General features: G+C 52.5%; 1 protein-coding gene across 6 annotated transcripts in view; it reads right to left on the bottom strand.

Annotated features, from left to right (window-relative positions):
- NRG2 (neuregulin 2) overlaps positions 1 to 27,036 on the bottom strand; it is a 172,687-nt gene extending 145,651 nt beyond the window's left edge. For 5 of the 6 annotated variants that reach the window (XM_027468089.3, XM_027468088.3, XM_038186514.2 and 2 more), the window contains exon 1: positions 26,567 to 27,036. In XM_027468089.3, the coding sequence (XP_027323890.1) occupies positions 26,567 to 27,002 (436 nt within the window). In that variant the 5' untranslated portion in view covers positions 27,003 to 27,036. Of the gene's footprint in view, positions 1 to 18,759; positions 18,896 to 26,566 lie in introns of those variants that run through there. The other variant, XR_011803336.1, reaches the window with a different exon arrangement.
- Between the last annotated feature and the right edge of the window lie 270 nt (positions 27,037 to 27,306).

Below are 27,306 nucleotides of genomic sequence, written 5' to 3'. Positions count from 1 at the left end.
CTTCTTTTGAGACACCATCCCACCACTCCTGCTTTTCTGAAAAAAATACCTTTGGGTTTGGGGTTTGTTTTTTTCCTGGGTTACAAGCACCACAGTACTGTAAAGGGTGGCCACTAAAAAATATTCACCAGTCCCTAAGGCTCAGTATTTGCATCACTGAGTACCACAGGCATCTTGTTTGTATTAGCTATGATCTCTTGAAAGACATACACTAAGATACAGTGATACCAGTAAATTAAACTGCACGAGGGTCATGTGTGGCTGCACTCTCAAGCTGTTGCAGACCCCCTGATATTGTTTTACCCAGGACGAAACAACTCCTGGTCTTGGTTCAAAAATAGGCATGATTAAGAGTCCTCTGTACATAACCACCCTGTTTCAATTGTGTTCAGTAGCACAGACATGGGCTGCACGTTGGTATCTGTGCCAGAGAACAGCCTAGTAGCAATACAGCTGAGGGATTTTGAGAGAAGCCATGGCAGGAGATGTCTAGCACCCAGAGGGACAGTAGAGACAGCTTTCCCCCATTGTTCCCCAGTACTGCACACCGCATGCTACAGATACTCAACAGAGCTATTTGTGTGAGAGAAGCAAGAACTGCTTATCTGAGCAGCCCAATTCCTGCTTCAGTTTGTTTCATCTCCATGAAACAAAGCATTAAAAGATTAAGAAGCTCCAATAAAATGCAGGTCAGTCCATCCTTCACCCTCTCCCCCAGCAGCAGGAAAACAACATCCAGCTAGAGCTAGCAGTTAAATGGGCAACTTAATACACGTTGCAGCCTAAAATCCATACTCAGTGGAATGAGGCATCAGCATCTGACAAGGCCACTGACAAATTGCTGTTTCACCTTGGAGCTTTGTCAGAGGCTGTCTGTGCTGGACACAAGTCTTCAGCAGAGCCTACATGGAGAAGCAACAGTCCCTTTGCACTGGTTTTGGAAAAAAGATGCCCAGAAGCACATTAGAGCAGCACTGGCTTCAGCCATTCCTTCAAGGAAGCCTTTGCTTCATGACCTTGAGGCAAGCCACTCTAGGACTCAGACTGCCTGGCAGACAATTCTGTGGCATGAAGGGAAAGGGAAATCATTATCACAACTGAAATCAAAAGGAAAAAAAAAAATGTACCTCTGTGCATGTCTCCATCCCTAAGATCTCTCACATGCCTTGTCCACGAGCATGCAGGTATGGGAACACGTCTCATTGGATACCCCAGGTGGAGATGTGTCACTGAGAGGTTCTTCTCTGAGAGGGTGGTCACACACTGAAACAGGCTCCCCAGGGATGTAGTCACTGCACCAAGCCACCAAGGAGTGGTGTTTAAGAAGCGTTTAAGAAGGAGTTTAAGAAGCGTTTGGACTGTGCACTTAGTCACATGGTCTGAAATTTTGGGTAGACGTGTATGGTGCCAGGAGTTGGACTCGATGATCCTTATGGGTCCCTTCCAACTTGGAATATTCTATGATTCTATGATTCTTTCTGGACCTCCTCCCCCAAGGATGCTCTCCCTGCCCCAGGTTCCTGTGAGGAACCTGTAACGTGAGGAGCTTCCCAAGAGCCCTGCAGCAGCAAGCAGCACTGGCAGCACCGACAGGCCCCCAGCAGGCAGTGCCTTGCACATCTGTGCACATTATTGGTGAAGAGCTCATATGCAGCCACCAACCACCAGACACTCAGCTCGTCCTCTTGCCAGCTCACTCCAAGAACTGCTCAGCTAACTCCTCAGTTAGTCCCTGACCATATCATTTGGGGACTCACATTTTGTTTTCCCATGACATCTCCATCTTCTCTCCTACACCACTCCAGCTGCTGCAGCTTCACGTGTGCTGCAACTGTCCTCCTCCCTCTGGTCTTGCAATCTCCTCACATGGATGCTATCCAAATAGCTGCAGGAAGCAGAGCAAAAATACTGCCAGCTCTAAGAGCAGAGCACAGGACCAGCTCCAGACAAAGCTCCAGCAAGCACCTTGCTGAGCTTTCCCTGCAGATGCCCCTGGGGACAGCAGCAATGAGACATTTTCCACCTGACCACAGGTTCCTGGCCTCTCCCACTCCATTTTTGTGCATGAGGGAAACTGTGCTACTACACCACTGATCAGCAGTTGGGATACGCAACACCCACCCCACTGCTTCTGCCCATACATTACACAACTGGAGTTAAAGCTCCCCCGTAAAGCTGCATCCTAAATCCCAGCCTGCCAACACCAGCAAGCCCAGTGATTTCTGAAGAGGCGAGTCCTGCCAGACACCAGAGGGAGCACACAAACATCTCATTGACATGCTGGGAGATACTTCCTCCTCGAAAGTGGAAGTGGGATCTTTGTAGCAGGCTGAGGACAGCTGCAGAAGCTGTCAGCCTCCCACCCACCCACCCACCAGGTTTCGGGCCCACGTGGAGAAGTCTACCTGTGTTTTTGCCAGACACCACCACATTCTGGCATCCTCAGGGCTGTGAGATGAAATTGCTCCAACAGCTCACCCCAGGTAATGACAGCCAAGGTCCTGCCCGAGCTAGCAGGATGTCCTCCATAACCACTAGCAACCAAAGCAGCCAAGGTCAGCACCAATTTCGTCCACCAGCCTTCACCTCTTGCCCAGACAAGTCAAGAGGAACAGATGATGTCTGACATCCCAGAGGTGCGCAGCACGGTGGATCGAAGCCTGCTCATCTTGCATGCAGCTTCAGTACACTCAGCCAGCACTGAGGAGCCAACTGACCAGCCAGGAGAGATGATGCTGCACAACGAAGTCTTGGGACAACAGACTCTGAGCTACTAATGCAAGATGCTGGTCCCCAAAGCAGCCATATACTGGTCTAAAAACTGGAAGCAAGCTTTAACTGGGAGACACCTTGGGGCAGACCTGCAAACGTGGAAATTCTTTGGATTCTCCTTGCTACTAACCCAGAATAGTGCTGAACTGGGAGCTGGACACACCCAAGCTGGGGGAGGATTCCAAGCAAACAGGAAAGATACCGAATAAATGCTGGAATATGTTTATTCACATCCCAGTGGAATGAGCTTTGCCGGTTCACATTCCCAAGCTCGTCTCAGTTACTACAAACCTTTTACAAGGAAACTAAGATTTCTGTGCTGTCTCACAACTCTTGGAAGCGGGGCTTTAAAAGAAACCCTTGAGAGTAGCCCTACTGCCATTGCAGTGATTCCTCAGGTGTCTGCCCAGGAGGCAAGCCCCTCTGTACAGCCCAACGTCCCTGACCCAGGCCAGGCCAGCCACGCTTACTGTGATTTCCTTCACCACCATAAATCTCTTCTAATTCCCTCTAAACCGTTCCTTGTCTCCATCAAAGTACAGCACCCTCCCTGCTTTGCCCAGTGGGGATTAGCACAGCTCTGTGGAGCGGGGACTGCAGGCAGAACAAGACAGAGCTAGGCTGGCCCTGCCTGTGTACAAGCCTTGTTCTCCAACCCTGGGTCCCTGCCCTGATCTCGTGGGTAACCTGAGCCCCTCATGAGCTGAGAGTGGGGCCACCATGGAGGCTGCTGTACCCTCAGCCTCCCTGCTCTCCCCAACAGCATCAGCTCTTTTCCCCTCCTCTTGCTCAACTCCCACCCTATCCTAGCTTCCATGCTGCCCTGCTTTGGGAATCATAAGCTATGCCTCTTGACACCTTCTAGACCTAGGCACCAGCACCCACCACTTCCCAGTCCTCCAGTGTGTCTCTGACAGGAGGCTGAATGCAACACAGCAGCCCTGGGGCTTTCACATGTTGGTTCCATCCTACAGTGTAGCACCTGTATGCAGGTCTGGGGGCTCATCGCTTCCCCCGGGGGAAGGAGCAGGCAGCAAGGGAGGCTGCTCCACCCAGGAGCCCTGGTATTGTTTATATGGGAGGCAATGAGAGATTACTCCAGCTCCCTATGCTCTAAGCGCTCATAAGTAACCATTTCCTTACACAATAAATCCCAACCTCTTGCCCATCTCCAAATCACTCCCTTTTCCAGGCTGCTGCTATAGCCTCCTCCCTCGCTGTCTCTGGTAGGATCTTCTCTATGGGAGAACAGCATCAAAGAATGTTCTTAAATGCACAGTGGTACTTGTGGACATCCCATGCAGTCATGGAATCATTCAAGTTGGAAAAGACCACTAAGATCATCTAGTCCAATCTTTAACCCTGTACTGACAAGTCCACCACTAAACCATGCTACCAGGTTCTACATCTACATGTCTCTTGAAGACCTCCAGGGATGGTGAGTCAACCACTTCCCTGGGCAGCCTATTCCAATGCTGCACAATCCTTTCAGTAAAGAAATTTCTCCTAATATCCAACCTAATCCTCCCCTGGTGCAACTTGAGGCCATTTCCTCTTGTCTTATCCCTGGTGCCTGGGAGAAGAGCCTGATCCTCACCTTTCTACAACTTTAAGGTAATTGTAAAGTACAATACAGTCTCAGAGTCTTCTTTCCTTCAGGCTAAACAAACCCAGCTCCCTCAGCTGCTCCTCATACTCATTACTCCAGGAGTTGGGTCTTGAAGAGATACTGCTAAATTCACAGACACAACCCAAGTTTTGGTGACAGCAAAGTCATAGAAACATAGAATGGCTTGGATTGAAAGAGACCAATCAAAGAGACCAATCCAAACCCCCCTGCCATGGATCAGGTTGCCCAAAGCCCCATCTAACCTGGCCTCGAACACTTCCAGTTATGAGGCATCCATAGCTTTCCTGGGCAACCTGTTCCAGGATATCACCACCCTCATCATGAAAAATTTATTCCTTATGTCCAATAAATCTAAATCATTTTGATGAGAACAAAAAAGAAGCAGGAAGATGCCAAACTAGCTCTCTTTCTCACTCCCTAGTGCATGAAACTTTGGTATCTCAGGAGCTATGCTGGAAGCAGAGTACATATATTAGAATATTCTGAGTTGGAAAGGACCCACAAGGATCATTGAGTCCAACTCCTGCCTCCACACAGGACCACTCAAAAATCAGATCAGCTCCACTCTGGGCTGAACAGATCAAGAGACCTCAGCCATTTCTCATGAGTCTTCCCCTCTAGATCCTTCACCTTCTTCATAGGCGACCAGTGATATCTGGAGGAAAACACCCTACATTTCAATAGAGGTTCAGCAGTGAGAGGGTATTGATTCTGACCACTCTACATCAAGAACTGTTAGTGATGCATCCATGACCTGAGTACACCCATGCCTGCACTGTTCTGCACTGTGCCAGAGCCTGTGATGTGCTGTACAAACCCCGTGGCTGCAGGACAGACCCAGCAGCTCATCGTAACAGAGAAGCCTGCAGGCAGGTCCCACTCGGTAGTGGTGATAACACCACCTGCAGAGCTGTGTGTTTGTTTATCTAACAGTGCAGGAAAGTTCTCATGAGAACATCCTTTAGGAACAGAGTTGTTTTATTGAAAGAAAATTGCATAACTGCTCAAAGGACCAGAAGTGAAAGCTTCTTTCCAGGGATGGGATTTGATCTACAGCATGGGAGAAATACATCCAGGGTCTGTTTGATTCCGAGCAAACGTGGATTGCCCAGCATCTGAAGGGACTTAAGATTTACTCACTATCTGTATTTCTTTTCTTATTCTATCTTATTAAAACAGCTATTTTATCGATCCAGTTGTTGTGTTGCAGGGCCTTTCTTATAGAGATCCAGAAAAGCCCTGCACTAGCTCGCTGTCACCTCAGCCATGCCCAGAGCAAACAGAGAGGCAGAGAGGACACAGCCTCCCCCAGCAAGAGCTGGGGCCTGGCATACAGAGGATTAGTTGGTAGAGTCATTTTAGGTACAAAGGGGCCAAAAAGACAGCAGGACAGTGAATGGTTAGGGTAACAAGAAGTTAAGGGATGCACACCAGAGAGACCAGGACAATCCTGGGGGCTGAGCCAGCCCTATACAGCTCAGCCTCAGGCAGCCAGGACTTGCCACTGCATGTGAAATGCTCGTTCCCCTGCACTGCTCTCGCTCGTGTTGGTGTGTCTGCTCCAGACATGGGCACAAGCCCAGCTGCCAGCCCCAGCTGGGATGTCTCAGCCCGTGCCTGGACCGCTCTTTTCTCATTTGCCAGCCCTGTGCTTAGCAACGACCAACCCCAAGAGCTCATTTGCTGCCTACTGGGTGCAGAGATGCTGGGATTTCTTTCTTCCCCCAATCTCCAGCATTGATAATTTCTGGCTTTAAAGGAAGCCTTTAGCACAAACACACAGGCACACACACTTAGTTCCCCAAGGCCCCTGCTAGGGAGGATTCCAGAGGAGCATCCCAGGGTCCCTGCATCATTGATGCCACAGCATCCACTACAGTGTGATATATCCTCAGGGCAGGTCCTAGATGAGAATAGTTAGAGTTACAGGGGATCAGAGAAGAGAAAAATATCTGCATTCACCTACAGCTCCCCCATAAAGATTCGAGGTTGTTAAATTTTGCCCATGGGCTGTAGCTGGGTTATAGCATTAAGGATGCTCACTGGTAGCACTAGCCAGGACTTTCCCTGCTGCAGTAAATACAGGCCCAACGGGCTTCAGAATGACCCCTCCCTTCCCATTCAAAGGTATAGGAAAACAAACTGCACACCATTGCCCCCAAAAGCTAAACAACCAAGCCTTTCCCTATCAGGCTTTTGGACGGAAACTACAGAGGAGAGAAATAGGGTCCAGTGGAAATCCACAGCACAGAGGAAATAACCTCAGACTCCTCACTTCATGAGGCCAATGCTGCACCATCGGTCGTGACTGTGACTGAGACCTGAACGTCACTGAACAACCTGAGATCTAAATGACTTTAAAATCTTGTGTGCTACTTGGTAAGGGGTTAACATGATGAGTGCACAGGGGCTGAGTTTGTGCACAAGGTGAGGCAGGCCAGCAGGAGATCCAGGGATGAACTGGCTCTCTTTCAAACCCCAGCTAACCTCCAATCCCTTTTCAACTCTGGAAAAAGCTGCAGTTCATTAAAAACCAACAAGGACTCTGCCTGGAGCTGGTGAGCACGGCCTGATCCCTCCCTTAGCCTGGCCATCAGCATGTACCCCCCTTTTGAGTGGCAGCCCCAGCTCCAAGGGAAGTGACAAGGCAGGGCAGGGCATGAGTGGGACTTGCTGGCAGACTACCAGCAGCCTTCATTGCCAGTGGAGAACACCCTGGAAAAGTCCATAGAGAGCTGCTTCTTCAGAAATAAAGAGCATATCTTAAAAAGCATCCAATATAAATTGGATGTTATCTCATAGCAAACAGATAAAAGTGGCAGGAGATCAGGAAGCTGTTTGACATGGCAGTGAGTACATCCCTCGTGGCCTGTCGGTCTGGCATACAAACAAAAAATGGCTCCAGCACAGTCACACAAGGGGGACACATTGGGGTTTGTCCCACTGCTGGGCTCCAGAGCAGAGCCACTGTCCCTATATCTGTGTGGTAGGCATCACTGCAGAGCAGTGGAGTGAGCAAGCCACCAGGTAATGCTGCTGCTGCCGAGCTGACTTCTTGCTGGGGCACAGAAATGAGTCAGCTCCAGCCTAGACCCTCAAAGCCATCGTATGCATGATGAGCTCAGGCTTGTGGGCCTTCTGCCCTGCTGTACCCACAGCACTGGGCAGCATACTGCCACGAAACCCCCAGCAGTATGCTGGGCTCTGCTCTCATTCAGGTGACCACACTGAGCAGTGGAGCAAAAGCTAAGGTCAGAGTGACAAGAAATCATGCTTTCCTTGGCCTGGCCACCAAAGCCAGGTTTCCCTAGTCAGGCTCTCACATGCACATATACTGCTGGAAGGAAACAGCCACTCCAATGTAGCCCTCAGACACCCTCAGATCTGGGTTGAAGATTCCCTGAGACGAACCAGGATGTGGGGAAATACACTGGAGTGAATGGCAGCAGGTTGGTAAGAAATGAGCAGCATTACAGAGAACCTCAAACCAGCTTGGCCTCTTGGCAGACTGTCAGAGGGGAAGGTGTTTTTCAGCTTTGCAGACCTAAACTGATGCTCCAACTCCTTCCTTTTCTCACCATGCAAGCATGGGACTAGGGATCTCACTGGGGCGATTGCTGTAACGAGTCCAGATCCGGCAGTTAAAGTTAGACCTCACCTTGGCCATCTGTCTAATTCTTCTGCAATTTAGTCCGACAGCTCATGGGAAGTTGTAACAACCTTATGCATGAGCATGTTGCTGCTCTCAGATCTCAGCAGCCATGACCACTCTGCTGACAAGCATCCCAGGCTCCCTGAAGCGTCTGTTGCCTTATTAGCAGGGCCTCCACTTGGGATTTATTTTCCATCCAGAATTTAAGCTGAATTTATGTATTAACTAAAGACTATTAGTGCCAAAAATAAGTGGAATGCCACTTGCTCAGCAACACAGGCCTTTACAAGAGACCACGTGGCACAGCCAGCCCACCCAATTGCAACACCAGAGAAGCTTTTTATAGACACACACATCTGATGGAGTGCAAGTGATGCTTGGCTTGCTACAAGCTTTGCAAGTATCTGATTGAAGGGGGAGGGAGAGGGAAATATCCCCACATCCACAGGCAGGAGGCACAGATCCCTCCTCTCCTCTGCTGACTGGGTAAGGAGCCAGGTGGAATTGGTTTAGGAAGAGGTAGTGGCAGAGCTACTCCATTTCTCTGCCATAAACACACACATGCAGCTTCTGACAGCACACACACTGCTGAGTATCTCAGTGCAATACCTCAACATCAAGACTATTCCATTTTCCTCTGAACAAGGCTGCTGGAGCATCAATAAAGGTGACCCAACCCTGTTCTGCTTTAGCTGCTGGTGCCTTCTCTCTTTCGCACATTCTCCCCATGGCATTTGAGCACACCCCCTGCACTGAGCTGGCTCAGCTACCAGCAGTGATGCTGATGTGATTCTGAAGGCTTCTCCAAGGACTCTGACCAATCTTGGCTGCGAGGGATACAAAGCCACAGCAGCAGCACTGGTGTTGCCAGCAGCCTCTGGAAGCCTGTGTTGCACAAGCCAATGCACAGTCAGTGCAGGAAACCACGGCACACAGGTGAAGGGAAGCTCTCACATACCAGAACAACCATAGCTGCCTGTCTGGAATGGCCTGTCCCTTTCCATTGCTCCCATTCATATTCTGAACCCACCATTTGGCACCCTCGGCAAAACCAGACCCAGCTGCTGAGCATGGGACAGGCAGCACACAGCATGAGTTGGTTGCTGCCTGTCCAGCAGACCAGAGGGAATGCGGGTCACAGGCTCACAGCAGAGGTCAGAAGGGCCAGGACAGTCACAGCCCATCTGCACAAACTGTTCTGGTCCCACATCTATTTGCAGAGGTTTCAACAGCAGCTAGAGGCCACCAGCTGAACCAGAAGCCCCAGGCATGCCACTCAACTCCGCTCACCTGCTTGATTTAGAACAAGCATCACGGTCCCTTGCCACAGGCAGGATGTTTGCTCTCACCTGGATACTTTCTCCCAAGGCTGCGGGGCAGAAAGGCAAAATGCCCACCCTGCAGCCTTCCTGGCAGCTGTTCTCTGCCGCCTCTGTCCTCACCCTGTCATTTCTGCATCACCGACCTGCGCAGGAAGGCAGAGCAGGGAGCAGGTGGTGGTGGCTGAGAGGCAGGGAACAGGCGGGACTGCCAACAACACCAAGCCCAGCACTGGGCCTCTCTTTACAAAGGAAAAAGTGAAATACACTCCAGTTTGAAGATGGCAAAGAGCTGCTCCTCGCACTATCCCAGCCCCCCTTTTGCCCAAGAGACAGACTGGAGAGAGTTCAGTCCATGCTGCTACATCCCTGGGAGGGCACTGGGGGTGGCAGGAGGACACAAGAGTGTCCAAAGGGCTCTTAGCCTCCTACAGACAAGTAGGGCCTCAGCAGGAATGGATGAGACCTATGGGGGGTGGAAGAAGGGAGAGCAAGCTGTGAGCATATTACAGACCTGGTCCAGAGCAGCATGGGTGATGGACTCTCAGGACTCAGTTGCGTGGCTGCACAAGAACTCATATGTGTATTCTTGTGCATCATTTTGCACCTGACAGCACTGGAGTGACCTCTGTCCCATGAAGCTGAATGGGAGAGATGCTACCCCTTCACAGCTCTCGCTCGGAAAGGATGAGGAGCGTAGAGCCAACATACAAGGCCAGAGGAGCCAGGTGAGTGCACGGGTACAGCCCTGGCTCTGCACTCTACAGGCAGATACAAGGCTCCTTGACTCCAGTGCTCCTTTTTTATGTGGAAACTTTCACTAAACTCACCAGCAGGGAACTTGGAGACCAGAGTTCTGACCCCAGCTGCCAGCTTTGCCAAGGGTTTCTGGTACCCTATAGCAAAAACACTAACATACAAACCCAAACCCCTGAACAAACCAGGGGGGTCCACATATCCAGTAAGTCTCCAGCAGTCAATAACAGGCAAGTGAGAACCATGTGGGCAAGAGGTCCTGAGCTGATCACAGTCATGGACTTCTTCAGGTTGGATCAAATCTTTGGAGGTCATCTGGTCCAACCCCTTGCTCAAGCAGAGACATCTAGAGCAGGGTGTACAGGACTGTGTCCAGATGACTTTTAAATATCTCCAAAGAGGGCGATGCCACAACATCTCTGGGCAACCCCTGTGCCAGTGCTTGGTCACCCACACAGTAAAAAAGTGTTTCCTGATGGTCAGAGGGAACCTCTGGTGCTCCAGTTTGCACCCATTGCCTCTTGTCCTGGCACTGGGCACCACTGAGAAGATCCAGGCTCTGTCCTCTCTGCGCACTCCCTCCAGCTATTTACAGGCATCAACAAGATTCCCTGTGAGCCTTCTCTTCTCCAGGCTGAACAGTCCCAGCTCCCTCAGCCTTTCCTAATAGCCACAATGCTCCAGTCCCTTCATCACCCTCATGGCCCTTGGTTGGCCTCTCTCCAGTAGCTCCATGTCCCTCTTGTCCTGGGGAGCCCAGAACTGGACCCAGCACTCCAGGAGCGGCCTCACCAGTGCTGAGCAGAAGGCAAGGATCACCCCCCTCGACCTGATGGCAACACTTGGCCTTAACGCAGCCCAGGACACTTTGCTCTTTGCAGCAAGGACACATTGCTGACTCACATTCAACTTGGTGTCCACCAGGACCCCCAGGGCCTTTTCTGCCAGGCTGCTCTCCAGCTGGGTGCCCCCAGCATGTCCTGGTGCCTGGGGTTGTTCCTCCCCAGGGGCAGGACTTTGCACTTCTCGTTGTTCAGCTCCATGAGCTTCTTGTCAGCCCATGTCTCCAGCCTGCCCAGGTCCCTCTGGATGGCAGCACAATATTCCTGTGTATCAGATAGTCCTCCAGTTCTGTGTCACCTGCAAACTTGCCAAGGGTGTGATCTGCCCCATTCCCCAGATCAATAATGATGTTAAATAGGACTGAACACAGCACTGACCCCATGGGTAGACCACTAGTTACTGGCCTCCATCCAGACTTCATGCCACAGATCTCCACCATCTGGACTCAGAACCAGTTTTCAATCCACTTCCCTGTCTGCTCATCCAGAAAATAATTCATCAGCTTCTCTAAGAGAAAATTCTTCACTCTGAGGGTGGTGAGGCACTGGAACAGGTTGCCCAGAGAAGTTATGGATGCCCCATCCCTGGAATTGTTCAAGAACAGGTTGGATGTGGCTTTGGGCAACCTGATCTAGTGGGTGGCATGCCTGCTCATGGCAGCAGGGTTGGAACTGGATGATCTTTAAGGTCCCTTCCAACCCAAGCCACTCATGATAGTGTCAAAAGCCTTCCTGAAGTCAAGGTATACCATATCCACTGCTCTCCCATCATCTACCAGGCCTGTTCTTTCATCACAGGTTATTAGGTAGGACACAAGGGTCTACTCTAGGCAGACTTCTGTGATTTTTCACCACAAAAATCACCCTACTTCCTACAAAAAAAAAAATGCCTGTGTCTCACCAGCAATCTCCTGCAACAGGGACATCTAGAAGGGATGCTGAGAGTCCTCTCTAGCAGGCAGGTCCAATCTGAGTGTTCTGCACATATAATGACATTGGACAACTTTGCATTCCCATTTATCATCTTAAAAGTGAATTTTAAGGGAATTTCCTCAAGAACAAGTCTAAACAAAAAGACTCACTGAAACAAATTCATATTTTCCAACAGGGTGCAGCCTCAGAGAACACTGCAGAAAAAGAAACCAAAGCCATCATTAAAAACATGTTAGGGTTTTCTGAGCTCATCTGCAATTACTGCTCTGAAAGCAGAGGATGCATGATAGAGAATAGTGGGTGTGGGAGGGAGAAGAGGAGAAGGGGGAAAGGAGAAAGACAACAGCAGCAGCACAGGAGGAAATTCAGCACTGCCAAGAGAAAGCCAGTGACGGGTAGAATTTATGTCCTCGTAGAAGGGTTTCCCATATCATTGGTCACACAGAGAAGGAGAAAACATTATTTTGAAGAACATTGGCCTGGTCATAAAACTAAGACTTCTAGGAGGGGGCTTTCCCTCAGACGCTGCAGCCATATTACCCTCATGTGTGCCATTCCACCACCCTCCTGCAAAAGATGAATTTAGACCAGTATAAATCTGTTCCACATAAAATCTTGTTATTAGCCCAACTTACTGGAAGGTGTGTGTCTGCTACAGGCCTCCAAGCCTCACCACTGGGCAGGTTTCTGTCCTAGAGACATGGATATGTTTTCTACAGGCTCCACACTCACCCCTTCCCACTGACAGGATAACTCCTGGGAACTCCTGGCTAGTGGCTGACTTTGGTTTTTGACAGGAGGAGCCCAAGCACACGGGCCCTGGCACAAGCACTGCCTCTCACTACAACCACTCTTCCTTTCTCAAGGCCAGCAGGAGGTGTGGAGTGGCAGCCTGTACAGCAGCTGGGGCTACCACAGTGTGAACCATTGCCAGCAACGTGTCCCTTGGCCCATCCTCTCTTCTGGGGCCCTCCTTCAACAGCGTTGGCACCTGAGCTGCCCTGCACCAGGCAGGAAATAGGCAGCCAGGAGGGAAGGGGAGTGCCTTGATTCTCCCTCCCTGCAGCACCCACCTGATACCACAGTTAAAGATCTTTATTCCCACCCTCCCCATTCACAGGGATGTCTCAGGCCACATGAGAAGTCCTAGCCAGTTCTACCCCTGCCCTGAGAGGAAGCAAGCACAGATCCTCCCCAGGGCCACCTGCCCTACTGAAGCATCACTGACCCTGCTCTTCACACCCTCAGCCCAAAGGAGACAGAGGAAACTGCTTTGCCTTCAGCTTTGCACCACTGTCATCTTCAAAGCGGCCCCCAGACCAGCCCACCTAATACCTACCCGAGTAGGTCAATATGGACCCTGCAGCCTCTTGGGGCCAGAATTAGAGACTCTGCAGAGATTTGTGTGCTGCATTTCAGCACCTCACAGGCTCAGGAGATGAAGTGCCAGGGACTTCAGGAAACTAGGATGGCTGAGCAAGGACCTGCTGGTCAAAATGAGCGTAGGAAGGAAACGCACAGGCAGTGGAAGCAAGGAGATGTGGCCTGGGAAGAGTAAAGGGATACTGTCCAGATGTGCAGGGATGGGATTGGGAAAGCCAAGGCACAGATGGAATTAAACTTGTCAAGGAACGCAAAGAATAACAAGGGATTCTATAAGGACATTGCTCAGAAAAGAAAGGCCAAGAAGAGTGTACCCCTTCTGGTAAACAAGGAGGGAAAACTGGTAACGACAGACATGAAGGCTGAGGGACTTCTGTGAGGCCTTTGACAGGGTCTCACACAACACCCTTATCTCTAAATTGAAGAGATATAGATTTGAAGGGTGGACCATTCATTGGATAAGGAATTGGCTTGAAGGCCACACCCAGAGAGTGGTGGTCAATGGGTCTATGTCCAGGTGGAGGCCGGTGAGACGTGGTGCCTCTCAGGGGTCCATCTTGGGACCAGTACTCTTTAATATCTTTGTCAATGACATAGACAATAGGATCGCGTGCACTGTCAGCAAGTTTGCAGATGACACCAAGCTAAGTGGTGCAGTTGATACAACAGGACGGGATGCCATTCAAAGGAACCCAGAATCACGGAAACATAGAATCACAGAATATCCCAAGTTGTCCCCAACCTGGACAATCAAGAATTGGGCCCAAGTGAACCTAAAGAGGTTCAACAAAGCCAAGTGCAAGGGGCTGCACCTGGGTCAGAGCAACCCCAGCCATGAGGACAGACTTGGAGAACTCATGGAGAGCAGCCCAGCAGAGAAGGCCCTGAGGGTTCTGGTGAGTGAAAAGCTTGACATGAGCCAGCAGTGCACGCTTGCAGCCCAGAAGGCCAACTGCACCCTGGGCTGCATCAACAGAGGAGTGGCCAGCAGGTGGAGGGAGGCGATGGTCCCCATCTGCTCTGCTCTTGTGAGGCCCCACCTGCAGTGCTGCATCCAGGTCCTCAGCACAAGAAAGATGAGGACCTGTTAAAGCAGGTCCAGAGGAGGCCACAAAGATGATCAATGGCCTGGAGCTCCTTTCCTTGAAGGGAGCTGAGGATGCTCATCCTGGAGAAAAGAAGGCTGTGGGGATGCCTCATTGTGACTTTCAGTTCTTTAAGGAGGCTTATAAAATAGATGGAAAACCAATTTTTTACTTGGGCAGATAGGAGTAGGACAAGGGGGTTTTTAAACTAAAAGAGGGGAGATTTAGATTAGATGTTAGGAGGAAATTATTTTCTTAGAGGTTGGAGAGGTACTGGAACAGGTTGTCCAGAGAAGTTGTGGATGCCCCAACCCTGGAATTGTTCAAGAACATATTTGACGAGGACCTGGGCTACCTGGTCTAGTGGGTGGCGTCCCTGCCCACGGCAGAGGGGTTGGAACTATATGGCCTTTGAGGTCCCTTCCAATCCAAGCCATTCTGTGACTCTATAACTCTCTGAGCAGAGAAAGAAAGGACTAACACTCCTCTCCTGGCTCTGTGGCACAGTCTGACCACTGGGCAAGTGAGGGGGGTGAAAAACTTCCCAACAGCAGGGCAAAAAGGGCTTTGAATTATAAAAGAGCTGATAGGAAGGGAAACCCTGCAATGAATCTCCTCCCAGCAAGTTGACATGATGCTTTCTAAACTCTCAGTAAATCTTTTGCAACATAAGAAAACATGGATAGGGCTGGTCTCCCTCTTGGATGAAGCCTCACCATCCCTCATCCCAAACGGGAGTCCAGCAGGGAGCTGTGCAGGGCAGGGACTATGCAGCCTTTCACAGAGCCTGTCCTACACTGCAGCACCCACAGCCGCACATGTGCCAGGAGCAAAGGAGAGAAGAAGACCTCTCCCTCCAGCAGTAGAGCTCCCCAGCAGCACCTTGATGGCAAAACCCCAAAGCTCAGCACCAGCACTCGCAGCCGTGCAGCTGGCACCCAGCACAGGCAGCTGCAATCCTGTAGCCACCCAGGGCTGCCTTGGCACCAGCCACTGCAGGGAAACCACGACCCCTCTCCTGGCAGGTAAGTTTGAGAAGGTCAGTTTCCTACTAGAACCATCACATGCGCCTATCTGCCATTCTGAAGCCAGAAACCACTTAATGGATCTCTGATTTAGCAGTCACCAGGCCCTTTTCTGGATGTTTTAACATCCAAATCTGAGGTTTGGCCAATGACCTAATGAAAGCAGCAATTTCAAAACCCACCATGGAGTTCTCTCCTCTGGAGAGATGGAGAACCATCTGGAACCTTATTCCTGCAATGGCCATAGTTCACAGCTACCAGTCTGATTACAGAGACAGCATGCACTTTCTTGGCAAATTCAGCTGTTTTCTCTACAGGTGTGTCAATCCCATTGCCCAGATTTCCTCTGCTTTCTTGCACCTGTGCTGTCCTGACATGACTGCTCTGGTCTCTGTGCTTTTGCTCTGATGACACGAAGAAGGCACTTCAGCTAACAGTGCCTTCTTGGGAAGGAAAGAGAGGCCAGAGATCACCTGCAACCTGAGGCAGGAGGGCTCTGGATAAGCTGTCTCAGCACAGGCGGTGAGCACCTTTCTCTCACCAGGAAATCTGCAGAAGTCAACCTGCACACACAGCCCTGCCTCCCAGTAACATTTACTGACACGTAGCATCCCAGAGGGCTGCAAAGTGGGCCTTGATGGCAATTTTCAGAGTCATTTCAACACACAAGACAACCTAAATTGCTCAGACCCACACAGCAGCTACAGATTTGCAGAATTTCACAAGCATCAAACAGACCAGCTGCTCAGGCCCCATTACCCAAGCATCCTCCATCACAACACGCACCACAAAGTTGCTCCAACAGCTTGGGAAATCGTCTCTCCACACCACCACGCAGGATCAAGTGCCCTCGGGGAACAGTGCTCGCTGCCAGCACTCCCAGCTAGTTCTGAGAATGAGAAAAACAGCCTAGATGCCAAGAGCCTGCATGTCACCACGCGATGGACTGACAGAGATCATCTCTTGACACGTCACAGCTCCCCCACACAGACAGAGCGTGCCGCTGCAGATCAGAGACAGGTCTGGGGACCACAGGTTTATGTCTCTGCAGATGTAGCACCTCTGCTGTGAGCTGAGCTCGGCTGGGAAAGCTGGATGGCCACCCATGGAGAGCCGACAAGCTGCTGGCTGGCAGCAGGCAGGTCCCTTGCAGACCTGCTCTGGGAACAAGCCAGGGCTCCTCCACTCCTAGCCACCCACTCAGATCCTCCCAGCTGCGTGAAGTACCACCACAGGATCTGTCCTATTTTGAGCAGGGTCTGCTGTCTCCAAGGAGGAGCGGTCAGCTGCAGACACAGCCCTGCACCCAGAGGGATGAATCCCAGATACTCAGATCCATCAGTGGCAGGTGCTGAAGCAAGGACAGACTTTCAGTGCTATTCCTGCTGATTTCCAGTGCTGATATACTGATACATAATCCAGTGCATGACCAGTTTCCGCCTGCTCCTTAGCAGAGCATGCAAAGCAGCATCCTGCCAGGCAGGGAATCACAGCATGGGGATGCTAAGAAGCTTTCCTACTGTCAGTGGCACAGATGGGAAGTGAACCCAAATCTCCATGCACAGCTCCCTTGCCTGCACTCATCCCCTCCAGAGCATGAAGAGGCACAAACACAACTCCACACCATGTGTGCAATGGCACAACCACCCACACACAGGGCTGGGACAAACCCACACAACAGCAGCTGGCTTTCTGTGCTGCAGTCTCCAGGCTGACTGACCATCAGGTAGAAATAAGGCAGATGCTCCACAAAGCTCCTTCTCTGGAGCTTGGTCCAGGTGAGGGAGATCAGGCTCCACGAAATAATTACTGTTCATTAAAAGGAGAAACATGCCACTGCCTTACTGCACCGCACAGCCTTCCTGGGGCTGCAATCACAGCACCCATGTTGTGCCTCTCCCCTGGCACCCCACCACTTCTGGCAGTGATGCATCTGGGGAAATCCAGAAACAGTGGCTGCACCCCAACTATCCCATACACACAGACACAACCCCTGGGAGCCTGCATAATGCTTCTTCCCATTGGCCTCAGCAGCACCCTGCAGCAAGGCAAAATAAAAAGAACATTCTTTGGGTGACCCTATGCCTGTTGCTTCTCATCACCCTAGTTCTTGTAGGTAGAGAAGAATAAATCCCTGTTTCCTACACAGATTAAGCTATATCTCCTTGTACGTCCAACTCAGCGCCCCAAAACCTTAGGGTCTTCCCCAGCATCTTACCTGCATCTCATCATCCCGAACCCACCAGGCCACCTCACCCTCCTCTAAGTTTCCCCTTGGGCTATGAGCCCACCTGGACTCCAGGGCATGGTCAGGCCTCAGGCTCTTACTATGTTTGCCAAGCCCTGCAGTCACTGTTGTGCCTGAACACCCAAGAAAGGACAGCACAAAGAATCAGCCTAACCTCTACTCCAGCTCCATCCCCACTTTCTGACACCGAGGCATCTTTCTGGGAGCACTCAGGATCACAGCAGCACTAGGATGGTGGGACACACGTTTGATGTCTGCCCCATTTGCTTGTGGCCAACAGTGCTGCTGGAGGAGCAGGATTGGGTGTGCAGACACCAAAACAGGCACTAGCTCCTCCTGCCATGCACATGGAGTGTGCCAAACCAAGCCAGGAGCTGCAGGAAGGTCCAGAACAGGAATCCCTGCTTTGTTCCAGTGCAGGACATAACCGTGCAGCTGCCCAGGAAGATCGTGAGTATGTCCCCTGTGCCAGGGAACCACGAGAAGACCCCTAGGTCACACCAGCCTCACCAGACAACTGCTCAGAGCCAGGATGAGGAAAACAGATCCTTCTCCTGGCAGACAGTGCAATACTGGAGGAAGGTGCAGGTGCCCAGCATCCCTGCAGTGCTGGTATCGCAGACTGAGGCAGCCTCCTTGCACAGGGCGCAGGGGCCAGGGCAGCCCAGCTCTCCCTTTGTGGATACAGAGAGAAGGCTGAGACCCCACAAGCTGGTGATATTCCCAGGGATGCTGACTGGTGGGGCTGGGCTACCACCAGCAATCGTCAGCTTAGCTCAAGGCAAAAAGCCTAGGGGAGACAGCCACTCCTCCACACCGAGGCACACAGAAGGGCAGCCAAGGAAGACCAGTGGGGACGAGATAGGAAAGAGAGAGCACACAGAGCAGTGAGCCCAGGCAGTGGCTGGAGGCACCTCTCCCATCACTGAGGTTACTGCCATCCCACAGACCCAGGGGAAGACCCAAGCCCCAAGGAAGACATCTCACAGCCCACTCATACCCCTTGTCAAGACCCCAAGGCAAAGAGACACGTTGCTGATTGTCACACCCAGTGCATTTTACATTGGGTAGAGGCTTACAGCACAGGCCATGCCCGATCCTGACCTCACCTTACCTTAGCTTGCCCCAAGCCCACCAAACAGCATCAGCTGATGGCACAGCAGCAGGGAACCCAGGTCTGAGGGGACCAGGCTCCTCTGAGTGCAGCAGCAAGGGCTTGTGCTTCACTGCCAGCTTTGAAACAGCCCAGAAAGCACAGCTGATTCCAATCCCCACCATCCCACCAGCACATCCCACCAGCTCATTTCCAGCACCTGAGCCCATCAGAAGGGTTCCCAGAGCCCTCAGCTTCATCGAGAGGTCAAAGAATGGTCTCCTCCCAGCCAGGAAGGGTGAGACGGGATGAAAAGGGTGGGAGCTGGGGGCTCTCTCATGACCACGACACATCCCCGCCCGTTGAGCATGTGTGTCCCACCCCAGAGGGATGCTGAGCCTGGATGTCACAGCAGCCACCCTGCCACCAACCACTCCTGTGAAATCAGGACACAGCAGACAACGCATCTGCCTTCCACAGGGCAGCAGACAATAAGAGATGGGAATACAGCAAAGCCTGGCGCTGTCCTGCTGTGGCCAACAGGGCGTGGGGCAGGTGGGGGGACCAGTAAGAATCACTGAAGCCACACAGCCCAGGCAAGAGATTTTAAAGGACTGTCCTGGCCAGGGACAAGTTGTGAGCTGAAGTACCTTGTCCCCGGGTTACAACAGAGTGGGACTGGATCTGAGCAGTTCTCTAATCCCTATTCCTGCCTGCAAGGAGGTCACCCATACCAGGGTAATTACTGCTGGTTGCCCACCCAACCTGCTGTCAAAATGCTCTGCTGACAGCTCTCGCACAGATCCACACCAGCCTACCACTGACAAGGGGACAGATAACCTCTTGTTTGCAGTTCCCCCAGCCCTGTCGAGGTTGTTGCCGTCTTCTAGACTCTTTTTATGCACACAGCTTCTTCTCATCAGCCCACCCAGCTCCATCCTCAAGGTGCCACACCAGCTGGGGCCACTGGTGGCTGAGCCCATACCAACACCATCAGGCCAAGATGGCTTTCAACCCCTGATTCATCCTGAGCAGCGTTTCTAGGAGGTCATGCTTTGGTCATGGTTGGGATTGCAGAGATACCTTAAGGGAGCAATTGCTTGCCTTTACTACCTCAGGGCAGTAAAGGCCAAAAAAACAGAGAGGATTCCCTGAAACAGAGAGCTGGCTAATCCCAACACACAAAGATGCAAGAAACCCCTGCTCAGCTGATCACCAGTGCCCTGGGTCTCCAAGGTGGCATCTTCTGTCTCTCACCAGCCCACTGAGTATCTTTTCCTGTTTCCTTTTTCTCCCCCTAATGTGAACTCTCCCCCTCCCTGTAACATCTTCAGTACTGTCTGCTGTGGCATTCACACAAAACTTCTCTTCAAATCGTCTGATCACAGAGGCGATCTCCCCCTGCCTGATCACATCCCGTGTTTGCCTGTCTGTAGTTGCACACATTATTTTGATTCAAGTTGCAAATCATCGGCACCCCTCTGGTACCCCATGTTCTGGTGAGCCTCACATTTTGCCTCCTCCGCATTGGTCACCCTCTTATCCAGGACAGAGCTGGCCCACAGGAATTAAGTGAAAGTAGTTTTTACTGACCCTTCTGGCCAAGCTTTGCAGCACACGGCCCAGCATCTGAGACCACAGCAGCCGAGCACTGGAAGCACGGTCATTCAGAAGAAGAGCAGCACAGTGATTCATCTTCCTTTTGATCTTTAGCCCAGCTTTGCTAGCTCCATACGCTGTCCCCAAAATTTCAGGCAGTTGGCAGACCTCTCCACATCCTCCCAGACCTGAGAAGAAAGCACCGAGAGGTGCTTGCACCCGCTGGGGGGGGGTGAGTGCTGCATATCCAATTCAGTAAGCAAGCAGATGCCTGGCTACCAAAGTTGCTAGGGAGATGAGCTTATTCTGGAGCCTCCCCTGGCTGCACACAATCTCCAAGCTTCCACTGAGGACCTGAGTCCTCCACCATCTGCACTGGACAGAGCATGGCACAGCACAGAGAATGGCTCCCCAGGGATCCTTCTCCTTTAAACACTGAGACATCAAAGTGCTCCAGCAGCTTTGGAGGATGCCTGCTCACATCTTGGCAGCCTGCTCTGGTCAGCAGTGAGAGGCAGAATTACTGACATCTCTCATGGCCCTTTGCTACAGCCAGCCCAGCTCCCCGCCAGCACGACCAGCACCAAGCAAGCTGCTGTATCCAGCACAGGCCCCAGCAGAGTGACAGGAGCTGCGAGCCAGCCACGGTGCACCCTGGTTCAGTGGACACACTTTATCCCTTCCTGTCACTTTATCATTTAGGTTTCCCCACAGAGAGAATTCCTCAGGCAGCCAGAGTAACCCTCAGGCTCACAGACCTGCAAGCCCTTTGGAAACCTGCTGCCCACCACTGAACAACTTCACACCTCTCCCCTGTGCCCTTCTCACTGCACCTGCACTCTTGCCTGTCAAAGGCAGGCACAGATCCCTGGGGAATCCTGCACACTTGTTCCAGGACAGCAGAGCTCTCCTCTACACTCAGCAGTGCCACACAATGACTCAGGATGGGAGACAGAGACACTCAGGCACTCCAGCACCAGCATTCGGTGTCCCAAACCCAGCAGAGCAGCAGCCATTCTCCACAGGACCCAGGCCATGCTGCTCAGGGAACTGGCAGCCCTGCCTGATCCGGCTGGGAGAGGCTCCCTCACTCCAAAATTTAGGGTGTGCTGCCTTTGCTGCAAAGCCCATACACCTTGAGGGACTTTACAGCAGATTTTGAGGCGTGCCAGATGCTTTAAGGCCCTAGATCCTGGTGATCATGGTGCATTTTGCTTTTTCCAGCCCAAACCCAAGTGGGGAGCTCAGCAGTAGAACATGGCTCCCTTTCTGCCTAGCGATGGAGTTTATTGCCTCTGTGCTCCCAAGCATGCACCAGTTTCTGATCCAGATCCAAACCCAAGACAAGGTGTTGCCTGTGATTTAGAAAGGCCGTTATGCTTCAGGGCCCATATCTAAGGGTTATTAGCTAGCAGGGCACAAAGACAGCCCTTGGGCAGCAGCTGGTGTCCAGGGACTGTGTACGGAGAGACCCTCAATACAGAAACCAGAACTCCTGGGATCGTTCAAGAGCCTTGTTAGTCTCCTGTTACTTACAGAGATCCTTGGGGAGATACTTCGTTTAAAGTGTTTCTGAAATGGGGACTGAGAACATAGCCAGGTTTTGCTGTACGCACAGCATGTGTCCAGGTGGGTGTATCCTCAGGTCTTCCAGGTACAGCTGGACCTGCAGCACCAGCTGAGCAAAGCTTCAGTTGCCCGTTTCCCTCACGGCTGACTCAGCTGGGAGACAAGGAGGTGAACTGGCCATGGGGATACAGCCATCCCACGCCCATGCCCAGGCAGAATCCCTTCTGCCACCAAACCAGGTGGCAGAAGGGTGCCACCCTTGGAAGGGGTAAAAGCTTTCTGCAGCTCAGTGACCACTCCCCATCTGCAGAAGTTCAAAGAAAGAAGGAAACAAGTTTTCACTCCTCTGTGAGCCTAAGAAAGTGTGATTTTTCTGAAGGTGGTGAGAAAAAAAAAATCAGACAACTCTAATGAGCAAGGTGGCACATCAGAAAATCCAACTTTTTCGCTCCCTGCTCCACAGCTGTCCTGGGATAAAGGGAGAGCCCTGGCTGGAGCCTGCATCCTTCCCCTCCACCCGTGGAGCAAGTGAGATGATTTGCAGGATAGAAGAGAGGGATGTTTTTGCATGAGCTTCTTGCCCAAAGTTGCCGGTGCTATTTCAGGCAGCAACACCTACACTACAATCCAGAGGGCTGTATTTTCCCGCGGGCCCTTCAAAATCAGTCCTCCCTACTCTCCTCAAAGGCCAGCTAAAACCACCCTGGCTCTGAGAATCCACAGATAAAGCTGCCAGCAATGTGTGGTCCCCAAACCCAACGACACAGCCACAGCATGTTTCTGATTCCCATTGAGTTCAAGGTACCTTCTGACCAGGAAAATAAAGGGGAGGGTGAGGAGGGAGGGTGTTGATCAGGAACCTCATCTTATACAAAGTACCTGCTGCAACAACAGGTCCTGTGCCTGCAAATCCTCCCAGGGATCTGCCACCACCAGATTACCCGTTCAGACTAAGCTAACTAATCCTACAGGCTAGTCGTGTACTTTGTCCTGGAAATCTGCAGCATTTTCAGTGAAGTGCTCCAGGAGATGTACAAGATCTAATTAAATCTACTTTGCAATTTCCTGCATATGGAGGCAGAAAGATATTTGTACCTCTGTAGAAGCAGAAATCGGTGCCCAAAGAGGTTAAATCCCAACCATTCATTCAAGAGCCCCCCAGTATACAAAATACCTCCTGGTACATCTTTTGCACAAGAAACATCAGTTCATGTAGAGTGGAAAGCAAATTGTGATACAAGAGAGCCTTGAGGACGAGGAGTATCCAGACCACATCCCCCTTTCTGGACTCAAATCAGAAGTGGTCCAAGCAGGGATGTCATGCCACACAGACACACCACTTGTGAAAGCCAGTGCTGGGTTTTGCACCTATTCCTTCCTCCTGATCTGTGCATTTAGGCACAGAGGAAATAAGAAACCAACCAAAATTAAGGAGCTAAAGGATGTAAAGAAAAGAGACAGGAGGAGAAGCAGTAACAGGAAGCATTATATAACAGCATGAAAAAACAATACTGCCGGTGCAGAAGAGGTTTTAAGATGGCCAAGTGAGTGGTGAGACCCATACAATCCTGGGACCACAGACCAGCAGTACTTTGCAGGTTGCTCCCTGTGTGCCAGGGGAACACACTCGCTTACTTCACCCATGGCTGTGCAGCAGAGATGCAAAGGCTGCAAACCTCTGGATTTTGCAAGCAGGAAAGTTCCAGCCTCCCGAGACTGCCCAGCAGTGAGACTGTCCAAAATGAGAATCCCCATTTCTGGACCTCAGCATGGGGAAGACAGACATGAAGCAGTCCAGCTGAGACCCGCAACTGATTCCCAAAGTTCACGGGCTTCCTGAAGCTCTGCACATACCAGCTGCACAGACTGATTTTCCCATTTTGCCTCCCACGCCCCATGCTGTCCTTCCCTCTCCTTCAGCCTTCCCAACGCTGCCCAGCAAGGGTCTGGACCCCTGAAGAGCCTCTCCGTCTACCTTCTCTTCTCCAAACAAGCTGTGCAGGCAACAGCAGAGATTGGAGAGAGACAGAGGTGCTCCAATCGCAGGCCTGGTCCTGCAACACATCCTGGACCTAAGCAAGCAGTGAGAGCAGAGGACACAGCATCTTAGCCTGTGGGAAGGGTATGAATCACTAGAAAACACCCAGGCACAGAGCCATAGCAGGGAGAAGATGGTCCTGCAAGGCCTCCATCTTTGGAAGTGGAGGGATAGCGATCAGAGCCATGAGGTCCGTCTCTGATCATTCAGCAGTGGCCCCAGCACCTCTCCCCCTTGCTCTATAAAATCATATGCAGCCTGGCTGCAGCCTGGCTGTCCCTCAGAGATCACTTTTTGTCCGGACACTTCACCTTCTGTTAATTTTAGAGTTGTCCACTGCCCCCATCTGCAGCGAGAATGAGAAATAGACGGGTGTCTCTTCAGATTTCCTCTCCCAGCTGAAACCAAGGAGCAAGAAAACAGACCATGGCCTGGTTTCCCAGTCCATGCACCTTTCCAGCAGCTCAGTTGCTACAAATCAGAAGATCCTGCCAGGAATGTCACCTTCAGAACCAACCTCCTGGTGCCCCAGTCGAAACAAGAGCATGCATTGCTTGGGGAACTACAAGTGCAGCATGCTGAGGCTCCCATTTAAACTTCATCACTTGACAAAACCACAGTTATGACAGTTCCCAACCACCAGCTTTTTTTCCTTTTGCATCTGCTGTATAGCTCTGCTGAGATGATGTTCTCGACAACCTGCAGAGTCCCTTAGCCAGGGAGCCTATTCAGACTATCAAAAACACAAAAACAAAAGCATCGGCTCCAAGAAGGTGTCACAGCAGAATGACATCCTTTAACTTGTTGTTACATCAGCCTACATGATAACAATTTGGGCCTGATCCAGAAAGCAACGGAGCAGCCTCCATTCCTCTTAAAGCCATACCCTGCTGCTCACAGATACACAAGTTTGCAATCCTTCCTGCTTTAAAAAAAAAAAAAAAAAGCCATGTACCTATTGTCGTGCTTTCACCTGACTGTGAGACCGCAAACCTGAGAAGTTCCCCGTTTATCTTTCTTTTAACTTCACAATAGCTATTTCACTAAATCCTCTATGTCCATGATGGCCCACATACAGATGTACATGAAATTAGTGCCTTCCAAATTAGTTTTCTCATACGCCGTCCTAGCCCATTTTCCTCAACAACATATTATGATGTGCAAGGTTCCACCTTTCTCCCAGGAAATGCAATCTTCTAAATTTATCTTTTGGGTAGCTAAAAATAGAGACAGGTCTGGCCTTCAAAATCTGGGGTCAGCAGCCCAGAATGGCAAAGTATTTGCTCCAGAAACACCTATCCGATAACACAACAACAAAGCCCACATATGTTCATTACGGAGCCAAGAATTACCGGTGTAGCACCTTGCCTCTAATGAGGCAAACGGCCAATTAACCCCATGGGCAAGTGCAGCGTTCTGTCATTGAGTGGAGAACCAGAATTCCCTGGAGACAGGCCCTGTATATCCTTGCAAGCCACCAAACACGAGAGACTCAAATTTGTTTCTAACGACACAGGGCAGCTCGTGGAGCTCCATTTCACGCTGGCCCCGTTGGGGCTTTATGACACAGGATCTGAGCGCTAAGGCTGGACTAAGGGCCAGCCTTGCATTTTTGTAAGCTCAGATCCTAACCCTGGGAAAATGCAGTCATTGTCTCCTCCTGGTCCCCCGCCCCCAGCCCATCGCAGGTATTCACCCTGCCGGAGGACAGCAGAGAAAATCGGGCACAACACGAGTAACGCTGTGGCAGGCACTCCCCTGTCGAAGTAATTTCATAACCACATTGAGAAAGGCAACGAAGGAGCAGTACACAGCACACAGAGAGAACCGAGCAGGTACATCAAAGGCAGAAATCTAAACGCACCAAACAAAGAAAAAATAAAATAAAATACAATACAAACAAGTTCAGAAAATGAGAACGTTATTTCGAAGGAGGCAAAACTTCCCGGCGCTCACAGCACACCTGGGGAGCCAGCATCTGCTCCAGGCCCCTCGCCCAGCCCGGGGAAAGGCCCGGCTCTGCATTAGTAAACACGTCTGGGGAGAGGAATGCACCAGGCAGCACCAGTGCGCACAGAGTTAACGGAGCCACCACCGCATGCCGGTAACGGCGCTCCCAGCCGGGGGCTGGCCGCGATTACCGAGGAAAACCGGGGAAAACAGCACCCGACGGGGTGGTCGGGGAGGGGGGGCGGAAGGCTTCAGCACCCCGAAGCCGCCGGTAAGGGCCGAGAGGAGCCGGGCCACGGGCCCATCCTCCGCGCCCCGCACCGGGGCTCGGGGCTGCGCTGCTGGCGCGGCGCCCGGGGACCGGGGCAGCGGGGGCAAGACCGGGACCTCGAGCCGAGGGGGGTGGGAGCGGGGTCGCCGTAACCCGCACCGAGACCCCGGGGCCGTGCCCGGGGGGAGCGCTGCCGGGCCCGCTGCCAGGCACAGCCCCGGTACCGGCCGGCGCGGGGGGGTGGGGGGCGATGGCGGAGCGGCCCCCAGCCCGGGCGGGGCACGGTGCCGCCGGTGGTACCCGCAAGGCACCCGCTGCCCCGGCGCCGCCCCGCTGCCGTCCCCCGGCCGCCCGGGCCCGGCGCCCCCCGCCGCCCCCGCCGCCCCCTCCGGGGCCCGTACCGCAGTCCGCGCAGAGGATCCGCGCCACGTCCCGCTTGAGGTTCTTGCCGCTGGTGTCGAGCGGGGCGAAGGCGGTGCGGAAGACGAGCGGCTCCTCCGTGGGCTCGAGGAAGAAGATGTAGCGGTGGTTGCGCTTCACTTTGAAGCAGGGCGCCTTGGAGCCCACGCTGATGAGCTGCTCCCGCTGCAGCCCGCCGCTGTTGAGGGGCCACAGGTCGAGCACCTTGACCAGCACCCCCCCGGCGGGGCCAGCGCCTCCGCGGCTGTCATTGCCGCCGCCGGCGGGGGGGGGGGCGGCGACGGACTGCACCTTGCCCTCCAGCACCACGGCCGCCGTGTACGCCTGGTCCTGCACCGATTTGAGGCTGGGCGAGTAGCAGGCGAGCGAGACGCCGAAGAGCAGCATGGAGAAGCCGGGCGCCGGGTCGCGCCTCATGCCGCCGGCTGCCGCTCGCTCCCCGCCGGCCCTGCGGCGGCGGCGGCCGGGCTGCGGGGCTGCGGCGCGGCGGGCGGGCGGGCGCGGCGGGGCGGAGCGGCGCGGACCCGGACCCTCCTCCCGGCGCGGCGCCCCTAGGCGTGGAGCCGAGCCGCAGCCTCGCTGCCGCGGTCCCCGCCGTGCTCCCGGACGCCGCCGGCCGGGTCCCGCAGCGAGGCGAAGCCCTCCCGGCAAGGACGGGGCGGGCGCGCCCCGTGCCGCGCTATTGGGGAGGTGGTGGTGGTGGTGGTGGTTGGGGGGGGGG

The sequence above is a fragment of the Anas platyrhynchos genome, chromosome 14 (genome assembly GCF_047663525.1).
Source record: "Anas platyrhynchos isolate ZD024472 breed Pekin duck chromosome 14, IASCAAS_PekinDuck_T2T, whole genome shotgun sequence".
Lineage (NCBI taxonomy): Eukaryota > Metazoa > Chordata > Aves > Anseriformes > Anatidae > Anas > Anas platyrhynchos.
The sequence above is the reverse complement of the archived record's forward strand: the minus strand, read 5'-3'. Positions and strand labels throughout refer to the sequence as shown.